The 27334-nt window shown below is 41.2% G+C and overlaps 1 protein-coding gene across 1 annotated transcript in view; it reads right to left on the minus strand.

Annotated features, from left to right (window-relative positions):
- The window catches only part of STK4 (serine/threonine kinase 4), a 45672-nt gene that overhangs the window by 13643 nt on the left and 4695 nt on the right, over positions 1-27334 (minus strand). Inside the window, exons 4-10 of the mRNA XM_061441674.1 lie at positions 26308-26422; positions 25596-25760; positions 25023-25190; positions 24332-24469; positions 23553-23681; positions 21121-21307; positions 7474-7631 (exon numbers count right to left, since the gene is read on the minus strand). Coding sequence (XP_061297658.1) covers positions 7474-7631; positions 21121-21307; positions 23553-23681; positions 24332-24469; positions 25023-25190; positions 25596-25760; positions 26308-26422 — 1060 coding nt within the window. The remainder of the gene's footprint in view (positions 1-7473; positions 7632-21120; positions 21308-23552; positions 23682-24331; positions 24470-25022; positions 25191-25595; positions 25761-26307; positions 26423-27334) is intronic.

Raw genomic sequence — 27334 nt, forward strand, 5'->3', positions numbered from 1 at the left:
CAAATGTGCACATTCTAATAAAGTTTTTTTTTGCTCCTGTTCACGCAGAGAGACTTTCTGGAGTCTTAAGTAACCAGCTCAGATTATTCACTTGTGTAATTTGGATGGGAGAAAGGAGGACCAGAGAGCTTAGTGCAGAGGCCTGCATCTGACACCTTTACCAAGCTGCTTAAAAGAAGTAAAAAGAAGATAAAACTCTGAGGATCACAGTAGAATCGGGAAACACTATAAAATGATGAACTATAAAAAGTCACACAACAGCAGCTTACTCATGTAATGCAAGTACTTTTCTTCTAGCATCTGCCTTATCCATGTATCCTCAGCATGCCTTCCTCCTACTGCTAAAAAAGACCCAAAGACCAGTTCCAGCAGAATGAGAGACAATTATTTATCCTGCCATCATTTCCAAAGACTGCAACTATACAGAAAATATTCCCAAGTTTCTAATCGATTGGACTTTTACAAGGACAAAAGCTAGTAAAGCTATAAAGCATCAGTATTAGATTGCTAATAAATGCTATCCAAATGAATGTTCAGAGAAGACATTGAATGTTGCAGGTACTGGAGACAATAAGCTGTTCACAAGACAAACAACACCTTCACAGACAGAATACAATAAATTAGACACCCTGGTCATTGTAAAGCAGAATGTGTTTACTGTTATTGATTAGCAATAAATCACCTGCCCTCTAACAGTTCATCCCCATAAATCATTTCCAGTGAAGGAAACGGATAGTTCCAGTACACAGCCATTCTTCATCACAGTCTTGAGCTGAGAGAAGAAATACGCTGTGACACCTGTGTTGAACTGTAGTTGTTCTATAGTGGTGTAGGGGAAGCAGCAGTGTGATGGAAGAAACTTAACACTGTGAACCGTGATACCAGCCAGAGCTTCTGCAGACTCATGGCAGGGCTGAGCAGCGTATGGAGCATCAATCACTGCATTGAGTCCCTGCGCTGTGCTGGCTAGGACTCCAGCCTGCAGGGATCTGTTGGGGCTGGCATCCTTCTGCCTGGACCACACCTGATCTGCAGAAGCAGACTGATCTACAGGCACTGTCAGGCTGGTGTCTGCCACCAGACTCACAAATACAGTAAGATCCTAATGCGATTTGACTTGCTTTGAAAGAATTAAGCTTTCTATAATCTCCTCAGTAAGAACTTCAGTCTCTTGCTATCACACCAATACCCAGTGTGTTTAAGAAGAAGGATTCACATTCAGGATTTCACTACAAACCAGCAGCCATTTGCTCAACCAAACGTTCCAAAGACACCATTAGGCTAACACACTTTCCTTCTCTGGAGGATGGTAATGATACCAGAAGTGTTTTTATTTATTTACCTATTTTAAAATCTTTGTTTCCAATGTAATATTTCAAACTACTAAGTAAAAGCATAGATGTAATGTTAATAAAACCCAGTATATCCCAGATGAGAGCAGGATAACAAACACTGAGTCAGTAAACAGAAACTTCTATTTCCCTTTACTACTTCAAAGAACTATACCTCCGCTCAGGTTAGAGGAAAGCTTGCTTTCATTTCCATTATACTTGTAAAAAAGCAGTAGCTGTTAAAAGCTCTGCCTACAAAAAGATCATGTTTTCCTATCAGGTAAGTATAAATGGACGTAGAGCTATTCAAAGTTACTTAAAAGAGGCTGCAGTTGCAGTATCAGCTCTTGCAGTACGTACAATTCAGTAACTCTAAAAGATGTGAATATACTTCAGGAAGCTGAACTTTATTAAAATTTACGTGTTTTCTAGATGCTTTGCTTCAACAGTTTGTCAGACTATTGCTTTTGTCTCTTATTTGAACTAACTGCAATTGTGAAATATGCTTCTATTGCTCCCCTGTCCCCCTGGCTGGTGAACCATCCAATTCCTACAGTATGCTGTTCCAAGGAGCCCCTGGCAGGGCTCTGTGTAAAGAAGAACTCTGTCTGGAGCAAGAGCTCCTAAACAAACCCAAAGACCACAATAAGCAGTCTACAGACACTTTGGAAACAAAAATGCCTCATTTCAAACCCAGTCAATTTTAAGGAGTACAATCCGCAGGGAGGTCAGCAAGCTGGGGCCCACACACTTTGGAAGCAAGAGGCTAGAAAACTGGTTATTGGAAAGAGATCTGTAGCTGTGGGATCAAACCCAGCCCTCCCTCCTGCTCCTGGAACTCAGCAAAGTCCTTCCTCTGCCCATCTCTGGCAGATGGTGAGGTGGAGACAAAAACTGTTGCTTGTACAAGAGGGCTCTAACTGTGCAGCCCTGGCGAAAGTGGCAGCAGATCAGCACCTTCATTCTTCCCCCCAATTAGAGACAATTAACACCTCCTGCTCATCTTCCTTCTTTTGCTCTGTAAAAATCTGAGAGGCAACAGTTCTACTGCCTGCAGGATGCTCCTCCTCAGCAGTAGAGAAACAGATGACACTGTGCACTGAAAAGTGTTAAAGTCTGTTTTGGAACTGGGGGAAATCACACCAATCTTTCCTGTCCAAAGAAATTCCCATCAGCAGCCAACGAGACACTTCTCAAAGGGAGCTAAAAAGATGAGCTAGGGCAGAGAATAGCGCTTGGAGCATGGAAACACAAGAGCTGGAACAGGTTCCCTTGCAGCACACTGAACTGTGAACAAAGGCCATGACAACCACCATCTCCCACAGTCCTTCCATAGAAAGCTGAGGAATTTGCCCTGTCTACTCCCTTCTGCAAACCTTGAGACTCTCAAGAATGTATGTTGTAAGGAAAAAAGTACTGCTCCAAAGTTCTGCTTCAACCTGTGAAGGCACATCCTCTTCGCTGAGCCAAGGAGGGAGAAGGAAAGAACCAAACTACCGGCTGTTGATAACTGTAGGAAAAAGGAAAGGTCTCATTTACCAAGACTTAGCAGATGCAAGCAAATCAAGGTCTTTCCAAAGGAACCAGGGTACTTCTTAGGAAAGAGACATGAACCTTGTTTCTGAATGTCAGGCTCCTCCCCAGAGTTGCAGCAGGAGGATGGAGATTGCCAGTGCAGAAAATGACTGCTGATGATTGCAGCTCTCCAGTGAGGTCCTGCAGGTGAGTGGCAATTCCTCCCTTCAAAAGCTCAGCTGTCACCTGGTGGTCTTCCAGTGAAGTACAGATAGCAAGAGCAGCTGAAGACAATGCAGAAGTGTCTGTACCAATTAAGCTCTTGATAGGCTGTGCTGCACGGGCCAGGAAGGGTTGGCACATACACAGGTACTGCAATCAAAAAAGCCTTGGAGCAAACAGCTTCAACTCCTTGTGTAAAGCCTGCAGAAAGACTTGATGTCCTGCAGTACTCTTGTTCTAGTGTCTGTTACAAGTTAGGTCCTATTTGACTCCACATCCAAAACAAGCCCCTAGGATAGTTAATTTGCATGGATTCACTGATACATGAGAAATTATGAATTAGAGTTACAGCAAAACCTAAGCTCAACACTACAGGTATTAAAAACCCAGCAGCTGCATCATGATAGCAAAATTCAAGCTTGACAGGGGTCTACTGCCGCTATTTTTGCCACAGGCAATACCACATGCATGAAATAACACCAAAAAGGTTTCAGTATTGTCATAGCTACCATAAGCCATGAATGGCTGGAACCTGCTAATTTGCTAACAAAATAGACTTTCAATGAAATGATTAGTGATATAATACCCAGCATTCTGGATGATCCACAGAAACGTGCTACAACAGGTTTGGCAAGAACTGAAGGCCTTTCAAGCACAGCCAGAAGAAAAGAAGTGATCCTGCTTTAGCCACAAGTGATATTAGAACCCACTCAAAGCATTTAAAAGGCTTTTAAAATAGGAATAAGCAAAGGGTTTGTTGTGTCTAAGGGCAGGATATGCTGCACAATTAATTTTGCTGTATATTACAGTACTACTGAAAGATTAAAGTGAAAAAATGCAGGACATTGTCTAAACAAATCTTCTGGCATTATTAATTTAAGTCTGCGCAGCAGTATGTGACTAACGCTCACTGGCAAAATGAAATTCAGCTCCAAAAATCCTGAGATCTGATTATGGCAATTAGGAATTACACATACACTGCAGCCTGCCCATTAACAGTCTACCCCTGCGGCATTTTCATATTAGAGTTTGTTATACTCTTCCTAAATGCAAGAATTTTTGACAATAATTAGTATTTTTTTCCCCCATATTCAATAAATCATAATGTTCCTGAAAACATTTTTTGTAATCAAGCAGGGCTTAAATCTTTAGAGATCCCTGTTTATACATGAGTAGGGATGAACATTAACACCATCAGGCATTGACTAATCAGTCAGTAACAATTTCTACCTCAGAAATCCAAGGCTGGAAATACACTGCTGGAAATACACTGGGTTTATGCCACCTCTGACCACAATCAGGACAGCCAGAGCACCATGTCTGGAGTATCGGAGTTCATTACCTTTCAGAACAGGATCTCTGGGGTTTTCAGCTCTGCAGTGGATGGGGCTGACTCAGTCTAACCCCCATCTAACATGACATTGCCACTGTGATATAAAGAGTGTCTTATTTGCCTGCTTCAGAGAAACAGTTAAGAAAAGGTCAAATGGTTTTCCCACAGGGGAAGAGATCAAAAATCTTTGGTAATTTAGTATTGCCCTTTTTTTTCGGAAGACAGGAGACTCCAGGCGCGAGTCATATTGGAGGGAGTGGAATACAGAAGAGAATACAGAATACAGAAGGCATATTTATCTAGTCTGCAGTAGAACAAAGCAATAATATTTCAATCATTTCTTATGGCCCAGGAGGAACTTGTATTCACCCAGCATCTCACTGTTCTCATCTCCACTTGGAATCCTGCAGATTCTACCAAGTCTGCTCAAACCTGCCCACTCTGACAATGCAGAAGTAAGTTATAGCTGCAGTCGTATCTAGGACAGATGGACTTGATGCACCTAATGAATGTTTTTTTTTTCTCATTCCACAATGCTCATTTCATTGAGGCTTTCAATTAATACAGCATTAAAAAACATTACTTTTACCCAGAACTAGCCATCAAATTGATACATTTTTAGCCAAAGGGGAAAAATACCCAGTTTTAATTCTGAATACACAACGTGAAGTTACTGCGAACCCTCAGATAACAGCTAAACAAATACCCACGTGTATTTATAAAGGTTGCTTTCATACATTTTTCTTGTCCTACAGAAAAGAAAGTAGCTCTGTTACTAAATTTGCATGCAAGACAGGCTGGGATATTCATACACAGTTGAACTGGAGGAATAAATACAGCTGGGAAGTGAAATTTCTACAGATTACTAAACGAAGGTGACCCAAAGCCTGAGTTACTGCTAGCTTTTACTGCTTGCTCTTATTGCTTCCAGAGCACTGGTAATCCATGCACAGGGCAATACTTCAGTACTAATGGAAATCAGAAAACAAGGCCACGTGCACGTTAAACAGTTGCTTCACACGTTCTAAAAATACGTCTAAGTCCCATTTGCTAGAATGGCACCGACCTTTCCTGTTTCATCCCCACTGCTTATGCTGCTCTCTGGGTGCAGCCTGAACCTACAGCTCATGGTATGGAGGGTGGAACACAACGTACTCAGTGGAAATAAGGGTAATTGGTAAACTTGTTATCAACCAAATTAGAAAGTGAAATAATTACAGCAAATTTTCCCTTGGGCCATCTTCCGCAGACTACAAAGGACTTCTAAGATAGTCCAAACCCAGGAGGTTTCCTGGGAAACACCACACATTGGAAAGATAATTGTTTATCATTAAATGAAGTTACAGCATGTAAGGTGAATGAGATAAATGAAGTATCTGATTTGACTGGAATCATGTTTGGCCCAGACCCTGTGATACACAGGCAGCTTGCAGGTTATGTATGCAAAACATGTTTCTGCAGAGACTTTAAGCCTTCAGGCTAAAGATACATGGAGCGAAGGGCTATGTCGTGGTTTCAGCTGGGACAGAGTTAATTTTCTTCCTAGTAGCTGATGCAGTGCTGTGTTTTGGATTAGTGTCAGAATAGTGTTGGTAACACAATGTTTTAATTGTTGCTAAGTAGCACTTACTCTAAATCAAGGACTTTCCAGTTTCTCATGCTCTGCCAGTGAGGAGGGGCACAAGAAGCTGAGAGGGAACACAGCCAGGACAGCTGACCCGAGCTAGTCAAAGGGATATTCCATACCAAGCATGTCATGGTTAGCATAGAAACTGGGAGGATGTTTCCAGGAGCCACTGATCACTTCTCAGGGACATCGGTCATCAGATAGTCAACAACTGTGCTGTACATCACTTGTGTTTCCTGAATTCTATTCCTCCTTCTCTCCTTTTCCTATGATTCTTATTATTATTTCTATTATTATTTTACTTCATTTCCATTATTAAACTGTTCTTATCTCAACACTGGGGTTTTACCTTCTTCTAATTCTCCTCCCCATTCCACATGGGACAGGGAGGAAGGAGTGAGTGAGCGGCTGCATGGTGTTTAGTTGCTGGCTGGGGTTAAACCACAACAGGCTACAGGAGAGAGAATGCAGCAGGTCCTTCAGCCACCTGTCCTTTTCAGTCATTAAATAAGAAAATTTGAGAGGCAGCAGCACAGACAACAAAACGTACATAACAGCAGTAGTCTATACAACCTGCACAACGAGAATGAAAGGCTCCAGCTCTTATCCCAGCCTCAAAATAAAGCATCTCCTGGAGTCGTGACTAGCAGCGGGATTTTGCTTTCCACACTGCTTTGTAAAGGTGGAGTGAACCTCTCCAGCTACTGAATGCAGCGTGACAATCTGAATCACGGGCAACACCAACAGACATCGTAAAGGTGCACAACACACAAAGTGCTTGCAGTGAAGTGTTATTGAAAGAAAATACAGCGGAGGGAGCATCGTTCAGGACAGCATGAATCTTCTGACATTCTGAACCCCAAGCAGAAATTTTCCATCCTCACAAAAAAGAACGATATCAAATTTATGAAGAGTAAATCTTTCTCTGGACTTCTGAAAAGTTCCTGAAAATTCTGACCACATGAATCTTAGTTAGAAAGACTGAAACAGAAGATCTGCAAGAATGAAGACAAGTTTGATGTTTATATAACATAACAAAGCCCAGTGCCAAAGCTGGAGAAAAACATGGAAATTCAATGGTTCTAACACTGTTCTTTGTCAAACACTACACATTCTGGATTTGCATTTTCCAACTGCCATCTGGAATTCTGTATTTTTTTTGTTTTAAATGCATAACTGGGAAGTAAAGGAAGATGGCTTGTACCCTCATTTTTGTTCCTTTGTTTGCTTTTAAACAAGGCAAGTATACAGATAATGACTGGTTCCTATTAACAAGAAATACCTAAAGAAAACGAGTGTTTCAAAATGCCACATCTAAAAGCATTAGCAATTAGAATCTCCTCAAGTTTCCATTAGTCTGTCAAAACAAGAAATAATCTTATAGCAGCTCTGACTAAAACTCTTAAAGATTGTCACACTGATTGAATTTCAAAGTATAGACTTACAAATTCGTAGTCTCCATCCTGTGGTACTTTCCAATCAGATGAATTCTTTGTCTGGCCAGACACATTCTTCCCAAAGCTATTGATTTGATTCTCCTTCTCCTTCTGCTCAAAATATTCCAGGAATGAGGGTCTGGCTGGCTGCATCGTTTCATCTCTCCCTAGAAATAGTAAAAATAAAACCAAACAAGTGTTTTGAAAAATATATTTTCAGTTATATTTCATATCCAAAAGGGATTTTATTTTTTTTAGCACACACTAAATCACGTAGTTCTGATAAAGTACTGGCTAAAGTACTATTTTTTCAATCATAAAACTGGCTGTGTACTAAGAAAACTGGAAAAAGGAAGCTTAAAGCCCACCACACAAGTGATTACAATGCTGGAGGCCTTGGCCTCTACAATCCATCCATCAAATCATGCTACCACGTGAACAAGCTTCATGCACTGAATACTAAAGTGCTACCAACTAGAGAGGCTGGGTTTTTTCATCCCAGCCAGGTTGCATACACCGCAAAATATACAAAGATCCAAAACTAACGAAGCGTTATTTTACAAGCAGAAACTCATCTTTATGTTTATGAATAGAACAGTACACAAGCAAGGCTTTCAAAAGCATGTCAACCATACAAATACCACATAACTCCCCTTGGGTAGAAGTAGTCTGCATTTCTGGGTAGAAAGGCTTAATTAGTTTGCAAAGCTTCTTGTTCTCTTTTTATAAGCAGTCAGTCAGTACTCTGAACACGCTTTCTTAGAGGATTACTCCAATAAGCCAGATATATAAATTAACCACTCAATTCCAGACTGCATTTAAGAAACTTGCGATAATAAGAAATGGGTAATGGTACAAAGAGAGACAAAGAAGTCAAAATAACTTTGGAGAGCAGCTTCCAGTGCCTAAAAGGGCCAACAAGAAATCTGGAGAGGGACTTTTGACAAGGGCCTATAGGGACAGAATGAGGGGGAATGGCTTTAACCTGCCAGAGGGGAGATTGAGATTAGATATTTGGAAAACATTCTTCCCTATGAGGGTGCTGAGGTGCTGGCACAGGGTGCCCAGAGAAGCTGTGGCTGCCCCATCCCTGGCAGTGTTCAAGGCCAGATCAGATGGGGCTTGGAGCAACCTGCTCTAGAGGAAGGTGTCCCTGCCCATGGCAGGGGCTGGAGCTGGATGAGGTTAAGGTCCCTTCCAACCCAAACCTCTCTGTGATCTCCAAATGTGATTTCTTTAGTAGTACAACTGGTTCATCAGATGTTGCCCAGACTACTCACACTTAAACCTGGCCTGGCTTGTGTGTTTGAGTGCAGCTTGTATCTTGTAAAGAGTCTCAATCTAAATGAAGAGGCAACCTTGCACAGCAAACATGCTTTAACAGGCTGCACCACAACACCACGACAGCTGCAAATGCAGCTAAAATCTACTCACAGCTTAATGCTACTGTGCTGCTCGTTATGATAAAATGCTTCACAAAACCTGTGACCATAATGGAAGTAAGCACTGTGACAGTACCTAGTAAAATGTTGTTGTTCTGAGAAAACACGCTTCTCTAGATACTGAAGGAGGTTACTCGTACTTGAAATGGATGTCCTAGGCAATACAGAAACCATCATTTTCAGAAAGCAGGAGCAGGACTAGAGTTAACAGAAAATGGCATCAGAACAGCCTAATTGTTGACTGTGGAAATCAGTTCACTGTGAATGCCACACATTTGAAATAAATACAGTCTATCAGGCAGGCAATCAACCAAAAGTTTAGAGCTTCAGATAAGCACACAGGGGATGGAGCTGTCCTTTGATGGGCTTGTGGAGTCTGCATAATGCAGGCTCTCCTGCAAGAGTTTGTAGAGAAGGCAAGCTATCACAAGACTGCTCGCTAAGGACATTCAGCACTGCTTTCCTCTTGAAAAAATATTAGCTGCTCTGAAAATCCATTAAAATTTAATCACTGAGTATTACTCTTGCACATAAAATTGCCATTGAGTGATCCAGAGCTTCCCTGACAGACTCTGACTGATCCTCAGACAAGTGTATGAATTCCTTGGTCAGCTATGAGATACTTTAGGAGGTTATTTGTCTATAGACACATTAAAGAACAAATTTCCATGAAGTATAAGAAACCTTGGCAGGGCATTTGGGTTGTGATACTGAGAGAAGCGTGGTTCTACACAGCACGAAATGTCATGATGCATTTTGAAACAGCACTGCATCGTGCTGCCTCTCCAGGGTCAGCTAAAAGCTCAAGCATGAACTGAAGTGCTTACACTTCCGCACCATAACAACTGGAGCAAAGACAAATTATTCTACCCCTGACAGCAGCTCCCTTTCTTTTAAAAAACAAAACCCAACCCCTCATCATCCAGAATTAGATCACGACAGACACCTTCAAAACAAGCTGCGTGAAGGTCACTCAGGGAACACGTCTACGAAATAGAGAACAGATTTGCTGTTGGGAACAATTACTGAAACACAATAGCAATCCAATTACTGCTAAGTGATAAAACATTTATTTAGAGCAAAGTAAATGCACCCCTTGGATTCTGCTGCTGTCCAGCCTGCTGGAAGCAGGAGGCGAGTGGCTATGGCCAATCATAGCAATGTTTAACACCAACAAGTTTTGTAGCAATAGAGGAATTCATAACTACCGATGCTAACCTATACACAGCCAGCCTAGGTCTCAGTAACTGAGGCTTCCTAGGAAAAAAGAGAGAAAATCTCTATCATTTGTACTCTATGTTTTGAAAACAAAGGTTTGCAGCAAGGAGACTCTGAAAGCAAGCGTTTTGCTCCAGTTCTTTTTCTTAAAGACTGTTTGCTCAAGCCAGAGCTTAATTCAGTGTCACTGAAACAACCATGCTCATTTCCCCCATCTTGTGTGTTAGCAACTGCAGGATTTGTAAACAACTGGTTACACCAACTGAACAACAACCTATTGTAGCATCATGGAATTATCCTAGAATCATGGAATGGTTTGGGTTGTATTCCTCCCAGGCTACCTGTTCTTGCTTCCACCCTCTGCAGGCTTCCTTTTTGCGCTTGAGTTTGTCCTGGAGCCCCTTATTCATGCAGGTATTTTTGCCTGACTTCCTCTCTGTAGGAATTCACCACTCCTCAGCTTGGAGGAGGTAATCCTTGAATATTAACCAGCTTTCATGGGCACCTCTTCCCTCCAGGGCTTTGTTCCAAGGTACTCTACCAAGTACATTCCTGAAGAGGCCAAAGTCTGTTCCCCTGAAGTCCAGGGTTACTGCGCACCCTCCATGCTGCCCTAAGGATCTCAAACTCCAGTAGTTTATTCCCCACGCAATATGCATTTGCATATAGGTCTTTAAGTTGGATCCTGCATGAAGCTGACTTGCTGCTGGAGTGGCTGGAATTCCTCTGTGCTGCTCTTCAGCTGACCTGCAATCCCTTTCCATGTTCTGAGCAGCTCGTGCTGGCACTGGCATCAAACTGCTAACAGTGAGATGGATTGAGGTTCCTCTCCCCTGGCAACTTGAATTATTGAAAGGCATAGCCAAACCCAAGCTTTATTTAATGAAATGTCTGTTTTCATGCAGAAATGAAACAGATGAAGGAAGCACATGAAGCAGTGGTGGCGAGTTCATAACCCTGAAGAGTACAACTGGATTTTCACCCCTACCAGTGACCAAAAAGCTGGTGGGAGACTGCAGCAAAAGGCTGTCATGACACCAAAGGGGTCTCTGCCATAGTGAGAGGGTGGAAGGGAAGGGGGTTTGTTCAGCATATGAAGGGCAGGAGAGGCTCCACTGCGTTCTCCCATCCCAACAGGCCACCAGAGCCCTACTCTCACCCAGCAAAGGATGAGAGGAAGGATCTGAACAGTAGCAAGGGCAACTCAGCTGAAGAAAATTTTCACAACAGGAATAGTTGTGCAACACAGCAAGGATGAAATGACTACGCAAGGCTGTGAGCAACCACTGCACTTGGTCCCAGCCACGGCACAGGGAAGCAGACTGATGCCCTTCAGAGGTCCCTGCCAAGCTGTCATTAACATCCCTCAAACCCCCTGTCAGACACCTTTAACTCTGCACTTCCTTCAGGCACTTGAAACCTTTAGTCACCAATTTCAGTACATTTAGTCACTAATCTTAGTACATTTATACACATCAATGTGTGACACTGCATCCTCAACCATTTTTGTTTGAGCTGATTAAAATAGAGATTGCCAACTGACAAAAAAAGGGGGGGGGGGGGGGAAGAGATAAAATTATAAACAGCCAGAATACAGATTTAAGATGCCCAAAGCTGTAGCTGCTGCTATGAACTCAGTAGAGGTGCATATGCAGCAAGACCAACAGAAACACTTCTGGAGACAGAAAGACATTATAGCAAATCAATTATCAGCTCAGCACGACTTGATTTCTTTTCATTAATGTTGGTGCTTAACATCAGTGTCATCTTTCCAAAGATGATCTGCTATTAATTCAACACAAGAATCACACTGCTATATCTTGAAGATCTGGATAACAGGCAGCCAAAGACAAAAATCGATCACTGCTATTTGCAGAAGCAGATACTGCTGAAAGATGACAGAGAACTAAACGTGTCTGTGCCAAAAAGCATTTAACTTCCTGGTTTTATAGGGTTAGACTAAAATATGAAGGTTTGACAGAAAGTGAGATCACAGCTGTGGCAGAGAAGAGCCTTTTATGAGAAGGTCACCCTCCAGTCACAAGAAAGGCTTCATCATGCATTTATTTTGGAACTTAAAGAGTTGCTTATAAGGATGAGCCACGAGAAGTCCCTGGAGCCATTAACGGTCTACCATTTAGATATGTAGTCATCGTTTAGGAGCTGTATTAATTACACAAATGGAACACCACAGCTCTGCTGGAGCCGGTCCAGCTGACTGCAGAATTGCAGGTTTGGGCTGGCTGTAGGGAGCCACAGACGCTGGCAGGAGCCCTCCATGGAAAGCTCACAAGTGCTGCCTGGTAGAAAGTCATGTTTAGAAAAGTCTAAGAACACCAGTATTATGTGTGAGAACAGAAGAAGAGTTGAAATTGGTTGGTCCAAAGGTAGAGAATGCTGTAAATTGCGAACAAATATCCCCTTAGATTTTGACTTTTAAGGGAGCACCATGCTAAGCTCACCACTGATTTAAGTGTACCCTTTCAGCAGTGGAAAGCAAAGTCTAACTGCATGAGGTACCATGAAAGATGGGACAGACCTTACCCAAAGCACAAACAGCCCAGATGAGACAAAAGACAACTGACAGATACAGGGCACTGCAAGAAACCAGCAAGGCAACATCAGCAGCAGCCAGTGGCCTCAGCACACTAGAGCCTCTCCTCTGCCAGGTTACAGCAAGGGCAAGTTTTAAAGAAAAACTTAAACAGCAATGTGCTCCCTTCCCAAAAACATCACCAGCCTCAATACTGGAAGGAATGGAAGAGGTCAGGGGTAGTGGCTGACTGCAACATACTGCCTTACATCAAGCAAAAGATGACAAAGAGGGTGTGGAGAGCCTTCAGGCCATTTGTATTTCCATACAATGCTGCAGAGAAAGTAGAATGACAGAGAAGGAACAACACAGTCAATTAAACCAACAGGAGATTTACTTTTTTCTTTTCTCCCAGCAGTAAAGAGCATTCATGAAACCAGATCATTCAGTAACATCTAATCCCAGAAATCAAAGCACTCATTTTGTTGATTTTGTCAAATTAGCTCTCACAATCGACAGTTTTCAGAAGCTCTTGAGCTTCAAAGGATGCCTTCAAAAGGAAAGTGGGATTTACAAAGTCCTTCTGTCAAGCTTGCTGGGTAATGAAACCAGAATTTCTGCTTTTCTCTAGAATTATTATTCTCTACTCAAACTTGACAGCAGAAGAATCCTTGACTTATTATTCTTCCTCTTGAAAGAGATTGCCGTTATCTCCATAGGGTGAATATTCTAGAGCTGCAATACTTGTCATGAGAGAAAGTAAGATAACTTCAGGAACACTTTTTTGTGTGCTCTCTACTCAAGTCAGTTTAGACAGTTAATACTTATGATACCTATCCTGGAAACCATGGTGAGAGATTTCCTCCCTTCACAAAATTAAAGCTGAAGTTATGGATGGGAACTATCATGAGAACATGCTACAAATTCATCTACAAAGATGGTAATGTAAATCAACAATGAAGCGATCAATAACTACATTAGCAACATCAAACTAAAACCTGATACTGGGAGCATGTATTTGTCAAGATTTCAGAAGGCTTCAACCTTTAGAAGGACAACTGGCCTCAGCAATGGATAATACTTGGGTTTATGACAATGAGGTGTCAGGAGCAACACAGGTTTAAGTTGACTTGTGCTAGGAAAGTATCACAAATGCCCTGCACAAAGCTCAGAAGTTGCACCCCTGCAGGCAGGAGCTCAAAAGAGCTCTGCAGACATGCAGTGAAGAGCACTCATGTTAACTTTGAAGAAGCAGAGCTATTACCTGCCTTTATTCAGCTGTAATGCCAGAAAGGAGCCGCTGGGACAAGCAGCACAGCCTTCTGCTACCATATACAAGACTATACAGTCCCTCTCACAGAGGGATCAAGGTCTATTGTAAAACAGTTGGTGCCTTGTCCTTGCTGTAGACAGGCTTGCTGTTCCTCTGGAGTCATAAACCCTCGCATTTCCAGGCTGCAGTTTATGGGTAGCCAGTGTATACGCACTTGCTTTTGAGCAAGCCTCAGCTTCTTGGCATTCAAACCATCATCCTCTACAGTGTTCACCTTCTCTCCTTGCCCTTTTTTAGTACTTTTATTTTAAGGAGTTCTCATATCCAATGTCATCTTTCATTTTAGAGGTCTAAATAAGCATAGATCTTTCACTGACTCCTCACAGGCTCAGTCCCCAGCAGTCTCAGTGAGCTGCTGTCTGCTTTAGATTGAATTTAAGACCGAAAATGCACCTGTATTTAGGATGCACAAAACACTGCCTGATAATTACGTGCAAGCAATGCTTCATTAATATTAAATTTTAAATGGAACTGCAATTTTACTTGCCTCAGGCTGTTTCTTAAGAGATCACAGATTATCTTTAGGAGCTGAACAGTGTAATTTGTATGATCAGGACCCAGTGATTCTATGCAGTGGAGCAGAGAGATGCCAATTTATTCAACCAGAGCAAAAAGTGCTCCATCATTAATGAATTCACCCACTGGCGATACAAGCTGAGATTTCCTCATATGAAAAGCAAACCACATAAGCTTCAATAGATAGGAAGTGTTATGGGGACAAGTCTTCCCATAATTATGGCCTATCTCAAACTAAATCAAACCAGAATATACCTGACAGGTGTTGCTATCAGGAAAGAGCTCCTAAATTACCATAAAAATCAATGCTTGGTATCCGAACTATTCTCTTTTAATGAATATAAAACATGAAATGATTCTATGATTCTATAAAAATCATCTAAGGAGAAGAGGACCAACACTCATTCAATGCTGTAGTGCATATAACAGGATTCATTCTGAAAGAGGAGGAAATCCTCACAGTAATGAGAGCTGCTAAAGACCAGGTTACGTCCTTTTGAATCCTTTTACATAAAAACTCAGCAAAGAAAGCAGTTATGTATTTCTAATGGAGGAAGAAACCTGCATTCACAAATTATCAGTGGACACCTTATGTCTTTCACCTCATTAGCTTGAACTGTTAATTTAGTCCAGCAACCACAGAACGTGTCATAGACAGCGAGATGTGAAGGTGCATCAAGAAAGAAGCAAACGTTTCATACCCTGCATCATCTGGCTCATGTTCTAATGAATCTTAACAGCAAAACAACCTCATGACAGGTATGCAGTCATCAGGTCCAGCACCCTATGGGTAACAGCTCAGGCTCCCCAAAGGGCATATAACCAAGTAAGTATTTGCTAACACCCTTTCTATTCATAACCTAGAAACTCATTTGATTCTCTAGAGAGAACAGAAAAAAACATGGCATGGAACATCTTTTTCCCAAAGCTTGAAAAGTTTGCTGGTAAAAATTAATTTGGTTTTAAACTTCCGCAGTTGAGGCATTTATATTGTGGTTTTCTCATTCCTGCTCAGGACGAAAGCTTTCTCCAGGATTTATTTTGATCCAGTAGAAAGCAAGCTTATTCTTAGAAGAGACAGGTAGGTTACAGTTTGCCTGTACGTGCAAATATATGCATGGCTATGGGTCATGGCTATACCTACTAAGTGATTTACTCTGTCTCTTGGTTGAGTCTCCTGAAGCATACTGCCCCTATACATTATTCAGGACTCTGTTAGTAATATTTCCCATCTTCAAGACAATGCTGCTTCTCAGAGAACAAAAGAAATAACTCCTCTACTTTCTATCGCCCTCAGCACAAATGCAGGAGTATTTAACGTGTTACGAACAGCAAAAATAGCTGTGTTAAACACACACACCTCTTCAATTTCAATGTCTCAGCAAAAATATTAACAGATGATTAACTCTGTCTTAGTGTTAACATTTTGTCAAATATTCAGGACAACCAAAGGTGGACAAGCATCCAACTCAGCTCCCGGCTATCACTTCATGCTTCAGTCTGCACAGAACCCCTATTTCAATCGCTAACACCCTGCACTGAGCTCCTATCTCTATTCAAACAGGAAAAACAAACCCCACAACAAAGTGACAGCATATACAACTCCTCCTAATGCTCAGAACCACAGCCTGCAGTCCACGCAACTTGATATCCTTAACCTGTGCTAGCCCCTGTGTATGTCAAGTTTGCCAGCAAGGACACTATTAAGATAGAACTCAGAAAGCAGCACAGCTGGAAGACTTAACTGTGAAGATTTGTATTCCCCACACCTTGAGAGTAGCAGTACAATGCTTATTACAGTCAAGAAGAATTTAATCAGTGTAGGAGTTTCTATAAACAGTGTGTTATTTAAACACATAATGCTAAGAGTGTTCAATGGCCCAATGATGCCTAAATGGTCCAATTTACTTAAAACACAGAACTGTACCAGTGGACATTAATAACTCTAAGTAGTGAAGCTGTTACAAAGAGCTATAGTCTATGGAGGAAACCAGAGGTAAAACACAGCCAACATCTTTTGATACCCAAGTGATGTAAATCCTGACAAGATGCAGAGCTATTCTCTACAGTACCTGCATCAGGTATTTGGGTAACATGAATCTGCACTTTTTTTGACAAATACTGGTATTACACCACCGACAGCTACCTCAGCTACATACCAGTAATACTTCATTCAATTAAAATATTAACACAATCACATAAAGCTTCCATATTCCGCTTGCTGTTCATGTTACAGCTTTTATAGTCATTGCTTTACTAGAAAAGTCACAGGTTAATTACTGAGGGGAAAAAAGCTCCCTAAGTCTTGGCAGTAACAGTTCTCAGGTTCAGGTTTAAGCATCGCCTACTGGATGTCTCATAAAGCCACCAAGACTAACAAGCTTTACTTCAAGTCATTTTTCTAATGGGAAATTGTGAAGTTTGCATCTTAGCTCATTTAATTTACTAATGAAATCCAATCTCCCCCCAGAAGGGGAAATATCTTTTTGAAAGGACACAACCATACTTAGCAGTGTCAGCATGCTCAAAGCATAACAAAACCCAAACCACCCAGAACTGTATTATGAGAACAAAGCCTAGAATTCTTTATTTTAAACATTCACAAACTATGAAGAATTTTTACCTGCACATTACATTACCAAGACAGAGGCAACAGCGTTATTAGAGCTTCTGGTCTACCTCTGCAGCAGACACTACTGAATACGTGCTGCATTAATAAAGCCCCACACCCACAATTCTTCCACCATCTCCAGATCCCTCATTCATTTCAATCTCAAAACCAGACAGCCCAATGCACACCACTGCTGGCAGTTCTGTGTTCTCCAGGGTCATTTTATTTGGTGCTTAAACAAGCAAGAGGCCCTTTAAAGTAGAAAAGAGGACAGATTATAGTAGTAGACAAACTAGATCCTATTTCACTTGGATCTGATTGTATTGCAGTGTCCAAGGAAGGCAATATGTTTATCTGCTATATTATAAAATTATGTTCCACTCTCTAAATTGAAGAGAAAAACTCATGCCAAGTTTCCACTATCTAAAGACCTATAGCAAATAAAGTAGAAAAAGCAAAAAGAGTAAAAAATGCTGCACTGTTTACTAGCACTTTGTATTCGCTCATAGAAAAATGGGGAAAAGATTTTTTCAGACATATTAACAGTTCAAAAGTTAGTCCAGCTTTCAACCACAATGGAAATGTCTTATTACAAATCATTGTTCATCTACAGCTCTTCAGCTACTTCCAAAGTCTCCTTGGAATAGTTTAACTGCAATCCAGAAGTAATCTGTTAGCAATCGATTTATAAGTAAAATGCATCACAGCACAATTTAGTATCTGCGGTTTCAGGCAATCACTTGAGTGCTTTCAAAACGCATAACAGAATGTCACAGTGACATTTTTAATGCTGACAGAGTATTTATATTGAGTGCTCAGAAAAAAGCCACGCAAATGAAAGAATTTAAGCAAACAGAATTACAGCTCAATTGACCACAAAACTAAACTTCCCCTGCAATGTAATATACTGGGATTTACAAATGCTTTTCCTCTGAGCCTGAAAAGTCATTAATTGATTTATGAAAAGAATCACTTTCAAGGCTATTGAAAGCTATTTGCTGAACATTTCTAAGACAATCCTATCAAAAGCATTGTATTTCAGTATCCTATAAACACTTTTTACATTAAGAATAAATGAAACCGAGCCAAAAACTGGTGAAGACAGAGATTTGTATTTTGGAAGTAGGAAGAAGCGCTAGAGAACGATCTCAGAAGCCTGCAGTTAAAAAACCCAAGACATGTAAGGAAGCTAAATTCTTCTCCTAATGCGATACAAGAAAAATCAGAACATTTTTATTGACCTAAAACAGATTTTATTGTGAGTCATAACACAAGCTGCCAAATGAAATAGAGATGTCTTTAAAAATACAAATCAATGAAACTTCTTCAACCTCAAACAGCATTATTACATTTATATTTAAGATTACAAAAAGAACTTGCTCCAGAGAATTCTGCAGCAGGCTGATGAGCTTCACCATTAAATCAATTTAACAGACTGTTATGAGAACACGAATATCGAAATGGCAAGCTGAAAAATGGAGCTACAGGCAATTCACATGAAGGGCAAGCTGCTCAAAGACATTGCCTTGCAGTGCGGCTGAGAAATACACACAGAACAGCTCTGTGCAGCAGCCTGTATTCCAGAATTACAGGACTGGCAAAGGAAGAAAATAAGGTGTTAAAAATGAAGTTTTAGTCTGGTACAGTAATACTCATTAACATCACATTTCTTGGAATGCAGGTACCAGCTATGAAAACACAGCACAGCCCGAGTGTGCTGAGCACAGCTGGATTTCACTGGATATCACTGCGTGACACCCATCGACACAAATGTGGTACAGTGTCAACCATCACCTGCACCTAGGTTCTCAGAACACTTCCTTCAGCAGGCAGAGCTGCTCAGGCACTTCTGCTGCATACTCAGCTTTGAATACCATGATGCAGCAGCAGTTGAAGAACAGAGTGCTTTAGAGTCTGAAGTCTAAGGAAGCTTTAAAGTAATAACTCGACTTTCAAGTCACAGAGATGTAGAGCTAGTTCCGGAGCTCCCTCTTGAGGTTAGATACTACACTATATTGAAGACACTGCTATACTCTCATAACTGATTCTACTCAAAATGAGACTATGCCCTTGCAAAAGATATTATCAAAGGCATCTCTTCAAAGATGAGACCTCACTTGGAGTATTGTGTGCAGTTCTGGTGTCCTCAACAGAAAAAGGACATGGAACTGTTGGAACAAGTCCAGAGGAGGGCCACGAGGATGATCAGGGGACTGGAGCACCTCCTGTATGAAGACAGGCTGAGAAAGTTGGGGTTGTTCAGCCTGGAGAAGAGAAGGCTGCGTGGAGACCTCAGAGCAGCCTTCCAGTATCTAAAGGGGGCTTATAAGGGTGCTGGGGAGAGACTGTAGTGATAGGACAAGGGGTAACAGGTTAAAACTTAAACAGGGGAAGTTTAGATTGGATCTAAGGAAGAAGTTCTTTACTGTAAGAGTGGTGAGGAGGCACTGGAATGGGTTGCCCAGGGACGCTGTGAATGCTCCATCCCTGGTGGTGTTCAAGGCCAGGTTGGACAGAGCCTTGAGTGGCAGGGTTTAGCGTGAGGTGTCCCTGCCCATGGCATGGGGTTGGAACTAGATGATCTTAAGGTCTTTTCCAACCCTAACTATTCTATGATTCTAAATCTCTGCACACTAGTTTGTAGCCAGCATTAGATGCTTTTGAGTTACAAGCGCTGCAATCTTAAAATACAGGAAGATCAACTGAAGAGGCACTTACACACCTTTAGCAGCCGAGGCAGGAGCACCACAAATAGTAAAACCCCTGTTATCATGAATCACCAAATGGAACAATACACACTGGCAATGAGAAACTAACAGTGTTGTCTATTTGTAAAGAAACTGCAATTGCTCTAGGTTTAAGGCTGTTAACGTCCCATTCTTCAAGTGACATTTTAGCTACTCTAAGCATCCCTTTGTCTCCTTGCCAAAGCTACCTTGTTCCACAAAGCCCAACAGCATTACTCCATTGTCTTTGCTGCCACAACCTGCTACATGGGCTGACACATCTGGCTTTTCATGTGCTCAATCAGTGGTTGTCAAAGTTTGAAAACTTTAAACAGATTCTGATGAAATTTCACCCTCAAAACCAGCATCTTTCCACAAGCTCCAGAAGGACCCCACACAGAAAAAGCTTTGAACAGAGAAATTCCTAAGAAAACTCATGTTGAAAATTTTTCTCCTCTCTCACAATAGCTGAAGGGTCAAAAGCAGACAGCCAAGGAAGTCTTTGGAAGGAGTGCAAGAGAACAAGCCTTGCCCATGATAGTCGTATTTAACCACTGCTGAGCCTCCACTCAGCACTTTCCTCAGTCCCTGAGCAAATATCCATGAGCTACATCATTTAAAAACCTGTCCATCCTGTGACAAGGCTTGCAGTTTTTTTAAGTTTTTCTATTTTAGGGTAGAACAGATTTCAACTTGAATGCCTCAAAACAGCAACACAGAGTTTATTCAGTTGTCCTCAGTGATTAAGGTAACGCTAAAGAAACGCACCAGTCTAGAGACATGCTGTCTCCTCCCACTGCATGCCTTGCTGTGCTTGAAACCTGGGAGATATCTGTCACTTTATAAACATAGCCCTTAATTTGAGGCATCAATTCTGACACATACTTACCATTTTCAGATGCCAGATCACCTGCTAAAGCAACAGAATTTATTCTATTAACCCTATGCTAGTCTCACTCCTCTACGTTCTGTGAAAATGACAAAGAACCAACAAAACCCCCCACATTAGCAAGAATCAGATGGGTTTTGATCACCACAGAAAGTGGTGGACATTGTGCACAACTCATCAGCTACACCAAGTGCAAGACTAAAAAGAATGGCTTGAAACTTGGACCTAGAAAGGGTCTCTTCTTCACTGCCAGACAGCATTCACCTAAGAGTTCTAGCTCCCTACAACTAAAAGCAACCACAAAAAAAATCAAAGCAGGTTGGAAATACACATCATAGCCTGCATTACGTCTTAAGTAATATTCTAGAAGCTAAAGATGTTTTCTTACTTTTCATGGTGCCCTCCTCTTCTTCCTCTTCAGTGTTTATGACCATTGTGCCCAGCTGGGATTCCAAGGTGCCATCATGTTCTATCATTGTGTTGGCTCCATCAGTCATGGTGTTGACAGCTCTTATGGTACCAGTTTCATCTCCACTTGCCCTCACCATGGTACCTGAATCAGTTTCATCTTCTTCCTGTACAAGGATGTCAAATACATTTTTACTGGTGATGGTGAAGGCCCATGAAGAACGTGTCCTTAAATACAGACAAGTCTTACTAATCCAGAGATATTTACAAATACACACAGAAGCAACATTTTGTTTTATGCACTTAAATTCTCTCCCTGTCATCTCCAAACAGGTAATGAAAAGTCTCTGTGCTTTTCTGCCAGTGTAGTAAGTAAGAGAACAGATAAATGATCAGAAGTTTCTCAATACAAGTTGTATCTCATTTCTGACCTGGTGACCCTCTGCAAGAGTAGATTACTACACTCCTTCAGTCATTAGTGTTCCTAGTCATGTTACCAGTTTTAACAGTTGATCTAAAACCCCTGTCTCAAGTGGTACAGTTCACTGAGGAGTCACTAGTTATTAGCAATAGGTCTAAGCCTAGAGTGCACGTGGCACACTGATGAAAAATTATTAGGAGCCTGTCTTTAACATTCAGGTAATTTTACCTGCTATCAACTTCAGAAGCACTGAATAAAAATGAACTGAATTTGAAATTATTTTAAAAGGAATGAAAGAAATTATTAAAGTGAGTGATTTTTTTGCATGAAAACTATTTCTTATCTTTTCACTTGCTAACAGGTGCTAATGCTATACAAGTTTGAGTTATAGCGGTCAAGGCTCAAGAGACTGACTCTGTGGAAAACACAAGCTCCGGAAACAAATTCTGGTCGGACAACTTCCCGGCCCAGGAAGTCAGCCAGAGGTGGTAGTTTCATTAGGTGGTGTGTGCTTCACTAAGTTTAGATTGTGACCAGGATTTCACAAATAAGGTCAAAATTTCCACAACCTATTTAGTTTCTTGGAAACGTGGCTCAGCTATTCAACTTAAAGAATGAAAGTCATTTCCCAGGTTTACAGCAGGGTTTCTAGGCATCTCACCTTAGATGAGATACTCAACTTCGGTTGTGAGGATAAAGTTCACAGTTCTTTATGTGTGACCATGGCCTTACTGATCTGTATTAGCGTTAGAGGAAAAACACAGGTCTTGCACATCAAGCTGTAATGTCACTGAAAGGAAGTACACCCCTCCATGTTCTGGTGTTCCATGCATTTTATCTGTTCTGTCAAAGGTGTCTACATCATTTACTTCCCAGCCTCAAAACCAATAGCAAAAGGAGGAGAAAACTACATGAAATGCTAATGGAGGAAAAGTAATTTTATGTGGAGATGAGTGGGTGAGAGGAAGTAACAGATTTGCTAGCTACACATCATTTAACAAAGGACTAAAGCAGGAGTTTTCATAGCACTTGGGAAGTGCTTAGGAACACTTTTCTGCTAGCCGACAAGGAGTAGAGAAGCTTCAAGAGAACACACACACTGACAGAGACCAACTCCACTACAAAGACATCATCTCTCAGCAATGTGACTCCAGACCAGTCAGAAATGAAGAAATACAGACTAGGGACAATACTCTTAGAGCCAACATCATGGCAACATGACCAGTAAAGTTACTTCCACACTGAATAAATAGGCAGTCCTAAACTGGAAAACTAGATGAACAATGTCTTCACCATCCAGACTGTGGGCCATGCTGTTCAAGTCTAACCTCTGAAAAGGTCTGGCATATAATGCCTTTTGTAGCACATTTCATTTATTCAGGTTGAAGCAGGCAGAGGCTCAAAAAACAGCTTTCAACATGCTTGCCATATTTACATGCTGTAACCACTGAAACAAGGAGCTCAAATTTAAATTCACAGCAATCCCCTGGACACTTGTCATGCCCTCACCTCAGGTTTCTGTCGGTTGCTCTTGTGTAGTAGAAAGTTTCTATAAGGGAGGTTCTAAAGCACAACAATAGTAAAACAACACAACATACTTATATCATAGTGCATCACAGGTGATATTATTACTTTATACCAGGAGAGCAGTCTAAGACCTAAATCTACAATGAACAATTCTCATTACTGAATAAATAATATAATCCAATTGGGAAAATACATCAAGTCTTCTGCATACACTCCTTTGCAGACCTATTCAATCACAGGTCTGGAGCTACACTATAAGCTAAACAGCAAGCCATGCATGCTTGCTATCCCACTGTATAAAGATTGAGAAGGGACCAAGCATTGGGTTAAGTATAAACCTCAGTAACTGCATAAAATTCGAGAGCAAGTGGATAAAATATTGCCAAAACAAAAACCAAAGCAGCTAAGCCTTATGAAAGGAGCAAGAGTTTGGACTTTGTACACAGTTGCTGTTAAATACTCACTGAATTTTCTTCATCATCTTGATCCAGTTCACGCTGTTGTGCCTCTTGACGTTTCAGCTTGATATCCATTGCTTCATTTATTAAGTCTCGCAGAATTGACACTCCCTTGGCACTTTTAACAAAAGGATGCTGAAAAAGATTTTGAAAACAAATAAGCACTGCACCCAAGCCAAGATCTAACTATAAAACATGGTTACTATAGTCTACTTCCAATCAAAGTTAAGGTTTAATACATTACTAAAATAAAAATCCAATACTTCTGTTTGGCAGAGGAGGGAGACCTCCAAACAAGACCATGCCCCAAAGGCACTACTACTGCTGTGAGACCTTTGGCTCACTCCCTTCCACAACTCCACTTACTTTCCTGAGCAGCTTAGATGTCAAGAACCATTACACAGATCATCACCATTGAGACCATTCAGAGCAATCACTTTCATTTAGCATCCCCTTTTTTAAGAGGCAGTTTCTTGGCTGTGCTGGTGAAAACTTTAAAGTAAAAAAACACCAAAACTAAACAACAGCAACAACCCCTCCAAAGCCAAACAAACAAAAACCCAACCCAGAGAAGACACAGATGGGAAGTTGAAGTCAGACTGGGCCTTAGAAAAGAACTGAAAATTTGAAGTTGAGTGTAAGATTTTCAAAATGACATATTAAAAAGTAAAGTCTGTAGTGAGCAAGAGTAGCAAGAAATGAAACCAAGATCTCAACAGCCACGGGGCACTGCCTGCTCTAGAAAGCCTTCTCTAGAGCTTATGTACTGGTAAGAAAAGGCACACCTGCAGAAGCTGGGTTGCAGTGGCACGCTGCTCTGGGCTCTTGACAAGACACTGCTTTACAAAGTCTGTAAAATTGTCTGACCAGAGCTCTGGTTTCCGGAATGTTGGAGGTGGATTGGTGGGAATCATGAAAATTGCCTAAAACCAGAAGAACAGTCCAGATTTGCAAACAAAGTTTAATGCTTTCCAACAATACAACATGAACACACACAAACAGACATAGGTACTAAAGAACAACAGACATTTCGAGTTTGCTGCTTCTGAAGAGTTTGTGCCAATATTATACATAAATTTGCTCAGAGGGATCAAGTAACAAGAAATCAGACTTTTCTCACTAGGTGCTTACACTTCTGTCTGAGCCATTTTGTGCCCCAGGTGATGCAAATCTGCTTTTTTTGTCTTAAAAAATTTGTATTTGCATTAAAAGAAAAAAATCACTTTGGATAATACAGCTGAAAATGTATTTCTTCACACTTAACACAGGGAGCTTCAGCTATGTCTTAATGGAAGAGGATTGTGATTTTCTTTCCCATGTAGATTCTCTTTCTCAAAGACCTGCTTTTCATTTAATCAACAGTGCAAAGAACTGTCAGAAAACAAATTCAAAGCAGGTGGCACACCAAGATGTTATTCAGCCAGCTACAACAGCAAGATGTCCTTTCCATACCTTTTAAAAGGTCACAGTCCTTACCCTCATAGGATGAATATCTGCATATGGTGGCTTGCCTTCAGCCATTTCTATTGCAGTGATTCCCAGAGACCAGATGTCTGCAACACAATTATACCCTATTTCTTGAATCACTTCTGGAGCCATCCAAAATGGGGTGCCTATAACTGTGTTCCGCTTTGCCATGGTGTCCTGAGGAGAAGAGAAGGATCAAGATCCAGGCAAAGGGAACTGTATTAGTCAAAAATGTTCATTAATGAATTATCACCCTAATTATCTTCCACTCACATGCACACTATTAGGCTCAGCAAGGCTGGGATACAGACAGCTGCAAAGAGGAATTGAAATATGCTTACAGAAGTTACAGATATCCTGCAGAAATCAGCAAATGCTACCTCAAGCCATTACTTGGGTATAAAGGTTTCCACAGAGGAAGCTCTGCTCTAATCTGTTGCTGGTTTAGCATCTTATTATGTCAATGTAAAGTGCTAAAACCCAGTTCAGAACAACTCCTCAAAGTCTCCACAAGCTCATCACACTCACATGCAGGTTAAAAAGATAAGCTGAAGTGTACACATGCATCTTGGTTTTACTTACTGTAAGTTGTCCTGCCACGCCAAAATCTGCAAGTTTAGCATGTCCCTCTGTATTTAGCAATATATTTCCAGCTTTGATGTCCCTGTGTATTTTCCTCATAAAATGCAGGTACTCTAGTCCTTTCAGTGTTGATTGCACTATTGTAGCAATTTCCTCCTCTGTGAGCTAAAGAAAATAAAAGTTACTGCCAAGCCATCAGCTGCTGAGATGTAGCATTATTGTGTTTCAGTCTATGCTTCCTGAGATTCACTAATTGCCATTTAATTGCCTTCACTAAAGGTTGCTGTACTAATGGGGAAATTAGTCAGCGAGTTACAGCATTACGTAGAACTAGATGCCAGTCAGCACACACATGTACCACTTCACATACCGTAACCCTTTCTCAACTAATAATTCTTATCCTGCAGTAGCCAAAATAAAGCAAAGTCAAGTCAAACAGACTACAAATTCTACTTTGGAATTGGTTTGGGTTTTCAGGAAAGCCAACAAACCAAAATCTGCTCCACTGATTACATTACCCAGATAAGCAAAACTCTATCAATGTCATCAACTCCCTTACTTTCAGAGGAACAAAGGACGTGCATCTCAAGTTCTGGTCAATGGTTGTGTCAGGCACTGAACAACATGAGAATTATGTCCAGACTACTCAGCTCCCCTGAGCTGCTGGACACCCCTATTTCCCATTTACATATTCAAAGAAGAAAGGACATACGGTTTTGTTTCGTAATCGAATAATATCAGACACAGATCCAGCGCCGCAGTATTCCATGACTATCCACAGGTCCGTGTTCTTAAAATAGCTGCCATAATATTTCACCACATGAGGACTACGAAATGTGAAAAAAGAAGAAGAAAACAAAGCATCAGACATCAGTCACCAGCATAACTGAATAAGCACAATACACTGCAGAGTCCCTAAGTATGCTTTAGAAATTCAGAGCTGAAGTGCCGCTGAAACCCTGATTAAAAGTATTCCAAACCAGTCTGAACTTGCACAGGGTTGCTGCAGCCCTGCCAAGCTTCTTCCCCAGAGTGGTGCTCATCCGACCCGCCAGTAAGGCAGTTCAGGGAGCTAAACCATCTGAAAATAAATCCCGTAGAAATAAGAAGTGATTAGCTTCAATCTGGTTTAGCTCCCTGAATTGGATTACAGCAAGGTCAGTGCTGTGGCAAGCAAGAAGGCAGGACAAGGGAATGAGAAACAGACCACAGCAGTCCCCAGTAAAGCTGCTGCAGAGCATTTGCAACCAAGTTGAAACATTAAATAAGGTCCAAAGTTCACTGGAAAATAGTTATCATGTTAATTAATATGAATGTTTCCCCACTACCACATGCACCTACTTGTTTTCACAAGTGAGTCCAGGATGTATTTTAGGAATCCAGTGCAACCTAGGACTGCCTCTCACAGTCAGACCTCTGGCTGCCTAAAAACCAAAATCCTAGTAAAGTACGTTGGTCAGAATAACTATCTGTCCTCTGCAGACCACTAACAGAAAGGCTACTCCTGAATTTATGGGAACAGAACTAGGAAACAAAAGTGCACTTAATCTACAATCTGCTGATTTTTTTCTAAGGAAAAACCGTGGAAGTGGCAAGTCACGTCACAGTGCACAATGTTCCTACTTAATCGACGATCCAGTGACTTGCCCCCTCTGCTCTTCTTAACTGTAAGGTCTCATCTCAGGCCTTGCAATGTTAATATTTAATTTCTTTTACGAAAGAGACTCCTAGTAATGATT

The sequence above is a fragment of the Pezoporus flaviventris genome, unplaced genomic scaffold (assembly GCF_033815535.1).
Source record: "Pezoporus flaviventris isolate CSIRO_AGI_PZ_B2104156 unplaced genomic scaffold, CSIRO_AGI_Pfla_v1 ptg000213l, whole genome shotgun sequence".
NCBI lineage: Eukaryota > Metazoa > Chordata > Aves > Psittaciformes > Psittacidae > Pezoporus > Pezoporus flaviventris.